Source organism: Mastacembelus armatus, unplaced genomic scaffold (genome assembly GCF_900324485.2).
Source record: "Mastacembelus armatus unplaced genomic scaffold, fMasArm1.2, whole genome shotgun sequence".
Taxonomy (NCBI): Eukaryota; Metazoa; Chordata; class Actinopteri; order Synbranchiformes; family Mastacembelidae; genus Mastacembelus; species Mastacembelus armatus.
Genome location: NW_022872941.1, coordinates 1,423,550 through 1,436,544, shown reverse-complemented (window position 1 = coordinate 1,436,544; position 12,995 = coordinate 1,423,550). Strand labels below are relative to the sequence as shown.

Sequence of the window (12,995 nt, the reverse complement as noted above, 5' to 3'; positions counted from 1 at the left end):
TCCCACTATGTTAACATAAATATAAAGTTCATGTACTTTCAATTAAGTATTATTTGTATAGCTCTAAATCACAATACAATCATCTCAAGGCACTTTACAAAAAAGAAAAACCCAACAAATCCCTTATGAGCAAGCACTTGGCGACAGTGGAGAGGAAAAACTCCCTTTAACGGAAGAAAAAACTTCCAGCAGAACCAGGCTCAGTTTGGGCGGCCACCTGCCTCGACTGGCTGGGGTGAGTGGATAGAGGAGAGAAAAAAGAACAGCAACACTAAACAACAAATAGACACTGCAGGTTGGTGGGGCCAGTAACTGCACATCAGTGATATACAGCTCCAGGACCAGGGACACCTGCAGAAGGTACAGAGAGAACGGAGAGAGAGGGAGAGAGCACAAACTAGGGGAGAGAGAGAGAGCACAAGGTTAGTGACATTCAATGGTGGAATATACATGAGGTGGGAGGAGAGGGGAGGGGAAAGGGGGGGGGGGGGGGGGTTGGGGTAGGGGAGCTCAGTGCACCGATGGTCCTCGGGCAGTCTAGGCCTATAGCAGCATAACTAAGGGATGGTTCAGGGTTGCCTGAAGCCAGCCCTAACTATATGCTTTGTCAAAGAGGAAGGTTTTAAGTCTAGCCTTAAAAGTGCAGAGAGTGTCTGCCTCCTGAACCCAGGCTGGGAGCTGGTTTCACAGGACAGGAGCTTGATAACTTGAGCTTGATGGCTGCGGCATTCTGGATTAATTGGAGGCTTTTTATGGAGATATTGGGGCATCCAGATAGTAATGAGTTACAGTAATCTAGCCTTGAGGTAACAAATGCATGGACTAGTTTTTCTGCATCATTTTGAGACAGGATGTTCCTGATTTTGGAAATGTTGTGCAGGTGAAAGAATGCAGTTCTAGAGATTTGTTTTATGTGTGAGTTAAAGGACATGTCCTGGTCAAAAATTAACAGCGTAGTCAGATAAACATCTGCTGTAATGGAATTTTCTTACAAACGCTGCATGATCCATCATCTTAAATTCAAAAGTTATTAAAGAATGATCTGACAAAACAGGATTTTGGGGAAAAACTATTAGATGTTCAATTTCGATGCCATAGGTCAGAACAAGATCAAGGGCGTGATTAAAACAGTGCCTGGGTTTATTAACATTTTGAGTGAAACCAATTGAATCTAATATAGAATTAAATGCAGTGCTGAGACTGTTTTCAATTTTCAACGTCTACATGAATGTTAAAATTTCCCACTATAATGACTTTATCTGAACTAAGCACTAAATCAGACAGGAAATCTGGAAATTCAGTTAAAAACTCTGAGTAAGGGACAGGTGGACGGTACACAATGACAAGTAGAACTGGTTTTTGTGTATTCCAGTTTGGATGTGAGAGGCTCGGAGTGAGGCTCTCAAATGAGTTATAACTGTTCTGTGAATGAAATTTTTATTAATACATTTGTGTGGAAGATTGCAGCTACTCCTCCACCTCGACCTGTGCTTCGAGGAACATAATTTTTATGATTGAGGGGGATTGATTCATTCAGACTGACATATTCATCCTGCTGTAGCCAGGTTTCAGTAAGACAGATATATATACTATATCAGTGCAGTTTATAGTTTCAGGCTATTCCAACTGTGTCCAGCAGTTCAAACCAGCTGCAGCTGTTTCGCAGCAAGCAACGCAGTTTAGCTCAAAGTTTTTCTGCAGCCAACAATCCCAACGCAATCTCTTAAGAAATTGCATTTTTTTAGTTTCTCTAGCTCGCTCAGAAATATCAAGACTAAGTTTCCAGTTCTCCATCTCAGCCTGGGAAGAAGTATTTTCTTCTCGACCTTGCTGTCAAAGGAAATTTAGGATTTCCCTTAAACATGGATAACTGCTCGAGTTAACGGCTGATCCATGTTCGACCCATATTCGCCGCGCTGTGCATTCTGGGAACATACAGTAAGTTCAAGATGGCGGCGAGCAGGAGGTTGGCCAAGGTAAATTTTCCGGTCTTGTTATTTTTATAATGTTTTCAACGTAAGATGAGCTGGCCGTTAGTGAACGCATGTGTTTCATAAACTCTACGTAATGTTGTTGTGTAAAGCCGCATTTAGCCGTTTTACCGGGATTTTAAAAAGAACGAGAGGTCATTACTGACCCGGCCAAATATTAGCGAGGGGCAGCAGTCACAGCACCGGCAAGATAGGCCAGCGAGTCCAGAATCTGCTTCGTAAGACGACCAGGGAGCTAACTAACACGGCGAACAGTAACTTTGATGCAGCTAACGGTGTGAGCTGTAGGACTGAAGGAATGGTTTTAGATGTGGCCAACGGAAGACCGAATTAGCAGTAGCAGTTTGCTAATCGGCTAAGTTGCTATTCTCAGGTCTTAGCTGCGTTTGCGCTAGCTGGCTAGCTAACTCAGCGTTAGCCACGTTTATGAGGCCGTTATTAGAGGATGGTGAGGATCAGTGCCGTTTAAACCTACACGATGTGCGGTGTAAATGTACGTGTGGTGTAAACCTACACGATGTGTGATGTAAATCAACATGATGTGCCGTGTAAATCTACATGTGCTGTGTAAACCTACATGATTATACGTGTGATGTAAAACTACGTCCGGTGTATATCTACGTGCGCGGTGTAAACCTACATGATTCTACGTGATGTGCGGTGTAACGCTAAATCTACGTGTGGTGTAAACCTACATACCTACATACATGTAAACCTACGAGGTGAGATGTAAATCGACTTGATGTGCAGTGTAAATCTTCATGATGTGTGGTGTAAATCTATATGTGCGGCGTAAGCCTACATGATTCTACATCATGATGTGCAATGCAGATCTACACCATGTGCGGTGTAAGCCTACATTATGTGCGGTGTAAGCCTGCATGATTCTATATTATGTGCGGTAGGGCTGGGCGAAAAAAAAAATCCGATTTACGGTTTAAATCTTTTTTTTTTCCCTCTGGCGGGTGTGCTTTTGTTGCCACGTTCTTATTCATTTCATAGATCTCAACATCTCTCCCACTCGGCAGCATGCCTCTGTGCTGCAGTAAATTGGTCGTACTGCTACCTTGGCTAGCAACAGACTTCAAACACACTTTGCAGCCTGGTGTAATTTGTTCTGCGTCCGACGCCACATAACCGAACCAATTCCAAATTATGTATGACACTGTGCCTTTCTTGGGAATGAGTTCTTTCCTGCTCGCTGACATGTTGTTTGTGTATCTCTAATATCGCAAACATGCAGGGGGAGGGGCTGAGCCCAGAGGGGAACGTCGACAGATGTTAAAAGAGAAAACCGATTTTCATTCAAACAAGTTGATGTAAACTACACATTTGAGTTAATCGATAAAATCGGTTTATCTCCCAGCCCTAAAGTGCGGTGTAAACCTACATCATGTGCGGTGTAAATCTACGTCATGCGCAGTGTATATCTTCATGTGCAATTTAAAACCATGACAACGTAAGCAGAATTGATTTGTTAATACAGTCCTGTACGAGGAAGTACATATCACCCTTCTATCATATGTGTAATGTGTGTGTATATTGGTGTAGCTGTTTTTGTACTGTTGACATCAGATTTTACTAGCAGCATGTGTTACTCTGATGACCCACAGGGATGTTTAGCTTTCAAAGCTAGTTAGAAAAGGGGGCACAGGATTTCCCCCTCAACCCTGCCCACTTTCCTTCACCATACTTTAAGGAAGATTCTCAGCACACCAAAATTATCAATCCAACTGTTAGGCTGTAATTCTGCTACAACAACAGCCATATTATTACATACCCATTCTACTCAGTAAACTCAAAACTTTGTCAACGATCTCTAGAAATACAGTAGCTTTGATGAGCTGGTCATATGTTCTGTATATTAAATAAAATATACAATTAAAAAGTAACTACAGCTGTTAGGCAGACCAAGTGAATGTATTGTATGGATTACGCCTGCAACTAAGAACTTTTTAATACTCAATCTGTTGATTGTTTATTTCATCAATATAATTGATCAATTGATTGTTAAAAAATGAGCATGAAGAAATTACTTTGTGTTTGATGGTAAAACTCTGAATGCATTTGCTTTAGATATTCAAGCTGTATTAAAGACTGAATACAACAATGCACATATTTATATAGATACTGCTGTCTCTCGCCCCATATAGAGATATATATATATATATGTTTATGATGGAGGTTGACCGATGTGGGTTTTTCTATGGCCGATGCCGATAGCGATTGTCAAAATCCAGTTCAGCTGATTATTTGGAGGCGATATGCATGGCTGATTTTCTTAATTTTAGGAAAGAAAAACTATAACAGACATTTGTGCATTAACTGTGCATGCATTAACTGTTCTTTTCTCTCTACTCTATCCACTCACCCCAACCGGTCAAGGCAGATGGCCTATTGCCTATTGTTCCAATATGGCATTAAGGCAGCACGACCAACTTGTAGGTTCACCTACAAAGACACCAAGGTGAAAAGTTAGCAGTCTCTACACAACCTGTAGAGCTGAGGCAAATGGCATCTACAAGCTTACATCTACCTAAGCTTGTGCTGTGCACAGAAGGTTACATATTTGATGGTGCTTTTTTAAAAAAAAAAATCTCCCCAGATCTGCACCCTTGTAGCATTGTTAAAAATGCACAACCGAATCACGAGCTGAGGTTTAAGGTACATTTTTCATGTGTATACTGAATATGAATAACCCATACATGCAATTTTGTTTTTCTCCTGAGCTGTGGAATTAATTTGCTGAATTTTCCAAATTGTAAGCTGTGAGTCAGACTGCTTAGTCCAGCAGTGAGGTACTGGACACCCTTGTGTTGTTTTCTGGTAGCACCAAACTCTACATTTTAGTTCAGTAAGAAAAGACTTGAATTTGAACACAAATGACTGCAATCTTCTGTGCATGAGCTGGGGCCACCTAGTTACCCCAGTCCCAGGCCTGGGATAAAATTGCATTTCCAAATTTATTACAAAAGATCGTCGGACAAATTTGAATAAAGTCCGGCAAACCATATATCAAATTAAAGCATAAAGTCTCACGATTCAAATGGTATAAAGCAATTTAGGATTGAATTATCACAGCGACTACAGTTTCTTAATGTTTAACAACAGTCCAAATATTGGAAAAAACACTGTTCTTACCTTTTCAGTCGTGTTACTTCGTACATGTACTGAAACATCAAGTGTTGCATATAATTTTTTTTTGTTAGAATCCAGGGAACATAGTGCATCCATGTTTTAGTCCAAAAGACGTATTATCCCTGAGTAAATCCATAAAACCATCGTCGTCCTCATGAAACGTTTTATAGATGATTTTGCTGTTTATTCAATAAAGATTGACATAGCAAGCTTCTGTGAATCACATGAGCCCTCAATCAAATGTGCTTGTTACGTTTTACAGCGTAACTAAGCATAAAACCAATAGAAATCACCACTGAGACGAAATCCCACCCGTGGGATAGACGAACTTCTAATGACAGTAGAACCAGCCAGTTGCATTGTTTGTCAATGATGACTGGCGTATATTGTAGTCAATGAAACGCCCTTTCCAGCAATGTATCACACTGTATAGCCGACAAAGGGTAAGGGGGATTTAAACAGCCCCCACCGCTACAGTAAGTTGCCTTGACAACAGTGGGCACACAGCGGACGAAGTTAGAGTGGGGAGGGGAGTCATATTTCATATTTTACATCGTGCAATAATAAACTGGAAAGCTTTTCCTTCAAATGACACCAAGGTCATCAATATAACCCTTAAAATGCATATAAAAATGTTAAAAAAAACTTACACTTTTGATTGGTATAGCATATATGAATGTAAGAATACTGACATATACACTTTTTCATGTTCATACTGCATAAGAATTATGTGCTCTTCAAATTTAATCAAAGTAGTTTAACTCAGTTACTAATATACTGAGATGTGCCTTCCTATTACTAGATTACTGATTACTTGCCTAAGTGTAGAGCTGGGCGATAAACTGATTTTATCGATCAACTCAAATGTGTAGTTTACAGCGACTTGTTTGAAACAACAACAAACATGTCAGCGAACAGGGAAGAACTCATTCCCAAGAAAGGCACAGTTTCATACGTAATTTGGAATTGGTTCGGTTATGTGGTGTTGGACGCAGAACAAACAGTGTGTTGTCTATTGCTAGCAAAGGTAGCAGTACAACCAATTTACTGCAGCACCTCAGAGAGAAGCATGCTGCCAAGTGGGAGAGATGTTGTGCCCTATGAAATGAATAAGGCCATGGCAGCACAAGCACACCCGCCAGGAAAAAAAAAGATTTAAATTGTAAATCGGATTTTTTTTTTTTTTTTTTTTTTTTTTTTTTTTTGGCCATATCGCCAAGCCCTACCTAAGTGGTACACAGCAAGTTATATTTTCAGCACTATTTTTAAAATGATGTTGAGTATTGCAGTATATGGCATTATATATTGGTATCGTGACGTTGTGATATTGTGACGTCCTTAATGATACCCATATACTGTAAATTGAGGTGGCTTTTTGTATTCTACACAATTTTACATTTGTCTTCATCTGCAGCTCAGTGTCTCTTCACATGCTTATGCATTAATACCACCGCCATGCTCCCGTGCCATAACAGATCAGACTATTATCCTTAGCACCTAATAGTGTTGTTTTCAATCTGTAGTATAACATGATCTTGGATTTCATTAGCCACTTTTATCTGCTTTAGCACATTCTGTATTCTCTGTCTGCCATTTTGCAAATGCTTTGACTTTTCTCAGTGATGAACTCAGTGCTGTCTTGCATTGCTGTCTCACACAAAGTAACTAGAATCTATTAACTGTTTTCAACTATTTTATAATTGATTTTTAGTTGTTTTATTATTAGTTGCAGCCTTAGTAGATGCTATTGATTCAGGTCTGCACTGTTTTAGATCCCATTGATCCTGGCCCCTATTTTTGGCTTTACTATTTAAGAAAAGAGGGGGAAAAAACTGTTTTATGCTGCTTTAGGCTGCCATGACGTTTTGTTTGTCATGTTTAGTTGTTGCTTTTTTGACATAATTTCCTCTCAAACTGTTTTTAGAGTGTAGAAAGGTACAGTACAGTACATGCTCCCTCTATTACACAGGGTTAACATGATTACCTCAGTTCAATTTCCCATTGTGCCCCAAGTTACTAGTGCAGTGCAAATTGTTGCGTGGCAGCTTGGTGGTAGCCACAGATTTCTCATCTGCCCTGGTCTTAAGTTTGGAAGCCTCGCTTACTGATTGTAACTGTAAAAACCTTATAATGATGACAATTTTTTTTTCAAAAAGATGAGGTCTACATTCTCTGGGGAGAGAGTAGACCTATTATACTTCACATCACAGGGAAGCCGAAATGCTCCCATACATGCGATTTGAATGATGCGGGTGGCTTTTCAAGTTCTTCTGTTTCTCGGCTAGCCATTGTTGTTGATTGATTAATTAATTATTTAAAAATGCAATATTGGCCGAAAAAACTTTTTCTGTGCGATCATTAAAAATTTAAGATTAATCTACAAGTTTAAAAAATGAGTTATTAATTTGCGGGTCACGTGTGTGCCGAACCATGGGTCGTGACCCACATGGATCATAGATGAACTGCGATCCGTTGCACGCCCTTTTCTTTATTGTCTGTGTGGCAGTGAGAGAAAGACAAGCAGTCAGAGCTCCTTTTCCCAGTGTGAAGAGTTAGAATTTAAAAAATATCAGGAATTTAATATAAATATCAGATCATCGCTTCCCTGTCTTGATAATATTCAGTTGTGTTATAAAATTTGTCTGCTTATTTTGTCAGGAACTTGAAGAGATTCGCACATCTGGAATGAAAAACTTCAGAAACATTCAAGTTGAGGAATCAAACCTATTGTCATGGCAAGGGCTCATTGTTCCTGTAAGTAGCCATTCCCAGTTTGTCTGCTGTGATGTCTGTAGGCCTAAACTTTCTTTTAATTAACCTCTTTTTTCAGGACAACCCTCCTTATGACAAAGGTGCATTCAGGATTGAAATTATTTTCCCTACTGAGTATCCCTTCAAACCTCCCAAGATCACGTTCAAGACAAAGATCTATCACCCCAACATTGATGAGAAGGGCCAGGTGTGCTTGCCTGTGATCAGCGCAGAGAACTGGAAGCCTGCCACCAAAACTGACCAAGGTGGGTGTGTTGGTGTTGGAGAGAGACCGATCTGAGTCATTTAATAGTGAGTGCGTGCTACAAGGAGGTATAGTAGCTTAACCTTAACATTCACAGAAGTAACAAATAAAAATCAAATACTGCTTAATGTAGCATTACAGTAAAATGAACTCACCGTATTCAGCAGAGTGTTTATTTGTAGATGTCATGTCAAATTGGTTGTATTGAATGTGTGTGCTCACATTGCTGGCACTACATCTGGCTACTGGACAGTTTTCCTTTTATAAGTTCAAATATTTCCACACTGCACATTTGCTGCGTTGCGCTGCAAATTGTCTGTCTGTTTAACTGCGGTTTATCATACCGGAGTTCAATTCCTCTAGCCACACCCAGGTATGATTACTACCACACCTGTTTCAAGAAATCACTTAAATAGGACCTGCCTGACAAAGTGAGGTATACCAAAAGATCCTCAAAAGCTAGACATCATGCCAAGATCCAAAGATATTCAAAAACAAATGAGAAAGAAATCAGGAACACTTTTTCACACCACTGTATGTGTTACTCAAGGGTCCTCTGTGAGTGCAGACTGAAACTCTTACTTGAAAACAATCATGTTTAATCAGTCAATCAAATTTTATTTATATCGCACCTTACAACAACCTAAGTTGACCAAAGTGCTTCACAGCATTAAAAACAAATGACTAAACAAAGCATATCAACAATAAAAAAATGTGTCAGAGAAAACAGAGAAGTGGCAGCATTATGTTTCACCTGGATAGCCAATTTGCCCCATTGCAGATAAATGGCTGTGATAGGCCCGACTCATTTGAAGCCACAGGAAGAGACTCCCTTCGCAAGGGGTCCAGGCCCACTTTCTTTGACTAAGAAAGTGAATGGGTCTGGCTGGCCAGGCTACTGGATACAGAGCTATATTATAGAGATTTATTTAAAAAAAAGTGATTGGATAATATCACACAGGTAAGTGGCAGAACTACTAGCATTCTAATTAACTTAGTCTATGTACTGTAGAGACAGAGTTAGTATAAAGCATAATAATGTATTATACCGGTTCTTTCCCAATACAAAGCCTTCACTTGAAGTTGTACTGATTTTGGTATTACGGTTTTCCACGGCCCAGAAACTACACATCTTAACTATCAGGGAAAGTACAGGTCTATAACTTCTACTGTGCTGCTCTGTGTCATAAAACAGTCAGATGTCACACTTGGTCATAAGGGTAGCCCTCCTCCTTGCTGAAAGTGAGTAGGATGCTTATATAACTTATTTCATGCCAATAGCAACTGCCTGCTGGATTCAAAGGCTGGTGAAGTTGCAGTGTCTTTCATCTACAAGGAAGTGTTTTGACTCAGTCATTTTTTTTTTTTTTTTTTTTTTTTTTTTTCATGTGTCTGTTAATACAGTGTTTTTTTTTTTTTATCCATAACACCAGTGATTTACTGGCCTGGGCTTATTATGATGTTAGAAGCAAATCATATTATAAATAATATATATTATATCTTACCTCATATATTATTTTGGCAGCTGAATAGTGACCTTCACATGAAGGCACCACTAGGAGATATCCATCATTTCCATTTTAAAACTAGTCCAATAAAAATGAAGCAACTTTAAAGACCATGGCAGGGGTGTTTTCACCATGCTGGCAAAAACACTGTAGGTATCTGACTTGACTTCTCTATGTCTGTGTGTCTTGCAGTAATTCAGTCCCTCATTGCGCTAGTGAATGACCCCCAGCCGGAGCATCCTCTGAGGGCAGACCTAGCAGAAGAATACTCAAAGGACCGTAAAAAATTCTTGAAGAATGCTGAAGAGTTTACAAAGAAACACAGCGAAAAACGGCCAATGGACTGACCACCTGACAAGCGTGTAGCCCTCTCTGTTTCTCCCCCTCTCCTTCTCCCACACCTGCCTGACCAAAATACCAATCTTTCTCTTGCCTTTCTACTCCCCCCTACATCTGCCCCCCCCCCCCCCCACTAATTGAAGCTGGGCAGCCTCAACCTCCCTCCCCATTCAGGACTTTCTGTGGATCAGACAGCTTCCTCTCCCTCTTCCTCCTCTTCCATAAACATCCAGATCATTTCTAACTTTCTACTGTTTTCCTAAAGTGAAAAACAGGAAAAGAAATTCTAAGGAAACAAGATGGTCAGATGGAGATTTAGGTGGAAATACTCCAACTAATATGTTCATTTTCTGTTAACATATATAAAGAACATGTGTTTAATAGCCCTCAATTAGACAGTTTTTTCTGGGGAAAAAAAAAATTATATATATATCAGAGCAGGAAAATTGTTTAATTACTCTTCTTTCTTCTTTTGCCCCACTCTCAATATTTTCAGCTAAAAAACATGACCGAAAGGTACAGCTTATAATCCAGTGAGCAGAAACAATGGCAGGCCTTATCTTAATTGAGTTGTTATTGCTGAACATGCATCAGAACATTGTTGAGCAGTAAAACAGCTGGTCTCCAAGCATGCAGTTATCAGCAGACTCTTAAGGACAAATTGAGCAGCACTATCTGCACAATTCTCACATGTCCTTCAATGGGCTTTTTTGCAGCAGAGATCAGTTGCACTCTAGGACCATGCTGTTAAAACTGTTTCCTTGATCACAAATGCCTACTGTGATTTACTTCTTCTTGTTAATAATTTGCTTCCTCAACCTTAAATTGTTTTAATTGGCACTTGATATATAAAACTGGTGGGAAATGGGAAGAGCCTGTTGAGTTTATTTGAATCTTTCATGCATGCCCCCCCTCCCATTGTTGGACAGGACAGTATAATGAGCTGTCACATTAGAAACAGCCCTTTATCACACTGAGACATATTCCAGTGGTAGATTGTCAGATCCCCATCTGATAGAGACTAACGTCATCCAGAGGGGAAGGAGAACCTGGAAAGCGATGCACTCAGCTGGAATGGAGCTCAGCTGTTGAAGGAGGCTTAGTAACAAGCACCTTGAAGGCAGCTAGGAGAGAGGTGGCTGTCTAGGGGATGGGTCAAGACATGGAAAAAGACTGCAGTGGCCATTAAGTCCTCCATGTAACAGCTGTTTGAGCTGGTCCCAATATTGTTTCATAATAAAGATGGCTGACCATTTGGCCCCACTGTCTGCCTGTTAGTCAAGTGGATGTTGCACACATTTGGCTTGTAATGAGTAGACAAGGCCAGAACTAATGCAAACAGGAGTTGATGTGCATGTCATGTCAACTGTATAAACTGACTTCTATGTCATGATGAAACAGTTCCTTTGTTGTCAGTCTTCCAAGGTGCATGGCTCCTACATTGTGAAATACACTTGGTAGCCCTTGTAAAAGCTAGCATGTCTTGTCACTGTCCAAGGTAAAGAATGAGCTTTCCTGATCAACTGTTTGTCTAGTTTTAGTCCATGTTAGCGTTTTCAATGTTAAACAATTTACTGCACATCCAGTGTGTGAGATAGTGATAACATAAATAGAGTTCAGTACCAAGCTAAATCTGCAAAAAGGACTGAATTTAAAAGCCCATTATTAAAGGCACAGGCTTGTTCTGCTTCTGTCTGAGTTACGGTCCAGAGACATTTTAGCAGCATGTGGCATGACTTAATTCTGATGCCAATCTGCAGTGGTAGTAGTAGTATTCCAATCCTTTTGACAGACCCTCATGTGACTGTACAAGTCCTTATTTTTCTGTGCAATTATGCTGGCTAGTCCAGTTTTAAGATCTAATGCAAAATCTGTATTGTGACTGGTGCCCTGAACTCAAGAGACTTTATTAAGAAACAAACATGTTACCAATGACTTGTTAATGTAGCTGGTAAGCATAGCGTTAGGTTATATCTGCAAAATATTTTAAAAGCTTATATGTTTTCTACTAAAATTTGAGTTTATGGAGGAACTAGACATAAATGTGGTGGAATCAAATATTTCTGTATGAAATGTAGATCTGTAGAAATATAACACTACATAAAAGTGTTAAGTGAAGAAGCCATTTTCCTGAGTAAATATTTACTTTCCACCACTGTCCTCCACTCTTGTCCAACTCAGGAGTGATTCCACCCATTAGAAATCACGTCTTTGTCTCCTTTGAAAGTATTTTAGGATCTCCGTAGAGAAGTGTAATGGAAAAAACAAAAACAAATTCATGTTGATCTTCTGAACATTGCTTCATGTGGAGACATATTCCCTCTCTAAGGATATATGATTATAACATGCTCACTGGTGAGATGAACTGGGTGAAAAAAAAGAAAAAGCATTCTTTGGGTAGTTAATTCATTATATCAATACGGTGCAAGACGGTAAAATTGCTGTTGTACTTTCAATACCTTTTGTGCAATGAAAGTTATTTAAAAATGCTTCCACTTGCCTATAATGCACTCAGTTGTCAGTGTATTAAGTAAAAAGGGCAACCCAACAGTGTTCACTTGGGTTGACTGGAAAAGCCACAGTGTATGATTCACACTATTTTCATATTCATGAAATCACTCAGGGATCCCTTTTGCCCTGGCATCCTGGAAGAGGTAAAGGTCATCACTTGAGTCAGGGCTGGGGAATTGCTGCTTTCTGAATCACATGAACATACTAAGAGGATAAAATGCAGTCCTCATGGATATACAAAGAAAACTGTTTTTGGTGAAACAGCTCACTGAACATTAAAATGTTAATAAGTGATGTGAATCTTGCTTTCAGATTGCAGAAGGAAACGGCAGATATCAGTATGACATAATTTATTGGCTCATACTGGTTGATTTGCATACTCTTCAGTCAACCTTAGCATTCAAATAAAGCAATGCATTTAAAAGTTTTAACAGAAATTCACCCAAAATATAACATTCCAAATACCCAGATTACATGAGAGGTGATTAGATT

General features: G+C 39.6%; 1 protein-coding gene across 1 annotated transcript; it reads left to right on the top strand.

Annotated features, from left to right (window-relative positions):
- The first annotated feature begins 1,931 nt into the window (after window positions 1-1,931).
- ube2l3b (ubiquitin-conjugating enzyme E2L 3b) lies at window positions 1,932-11,683 on the top strand. Its single transcript, XM_026311380.2, has 4 exons — window positions 1,932-1,976; window positions 7,788-7,883; window positions 7,960-8,146; window positions 9,846-11,683. The coding sequence occupies exons 1-4, from the start codon at window positions 1,950-1,952 to the stop codon at window positions 9,998-10,000; spliced, it is 465 nt and encodes a 154-aa protein (XP_026167165.1). The 5' UTR covers window positions 1,932-1,949; the 3' UTR covers window positions 10,001-11,683.
- Window positions 11,684-12,995: the final 1,312 nt, after the last annotated feature.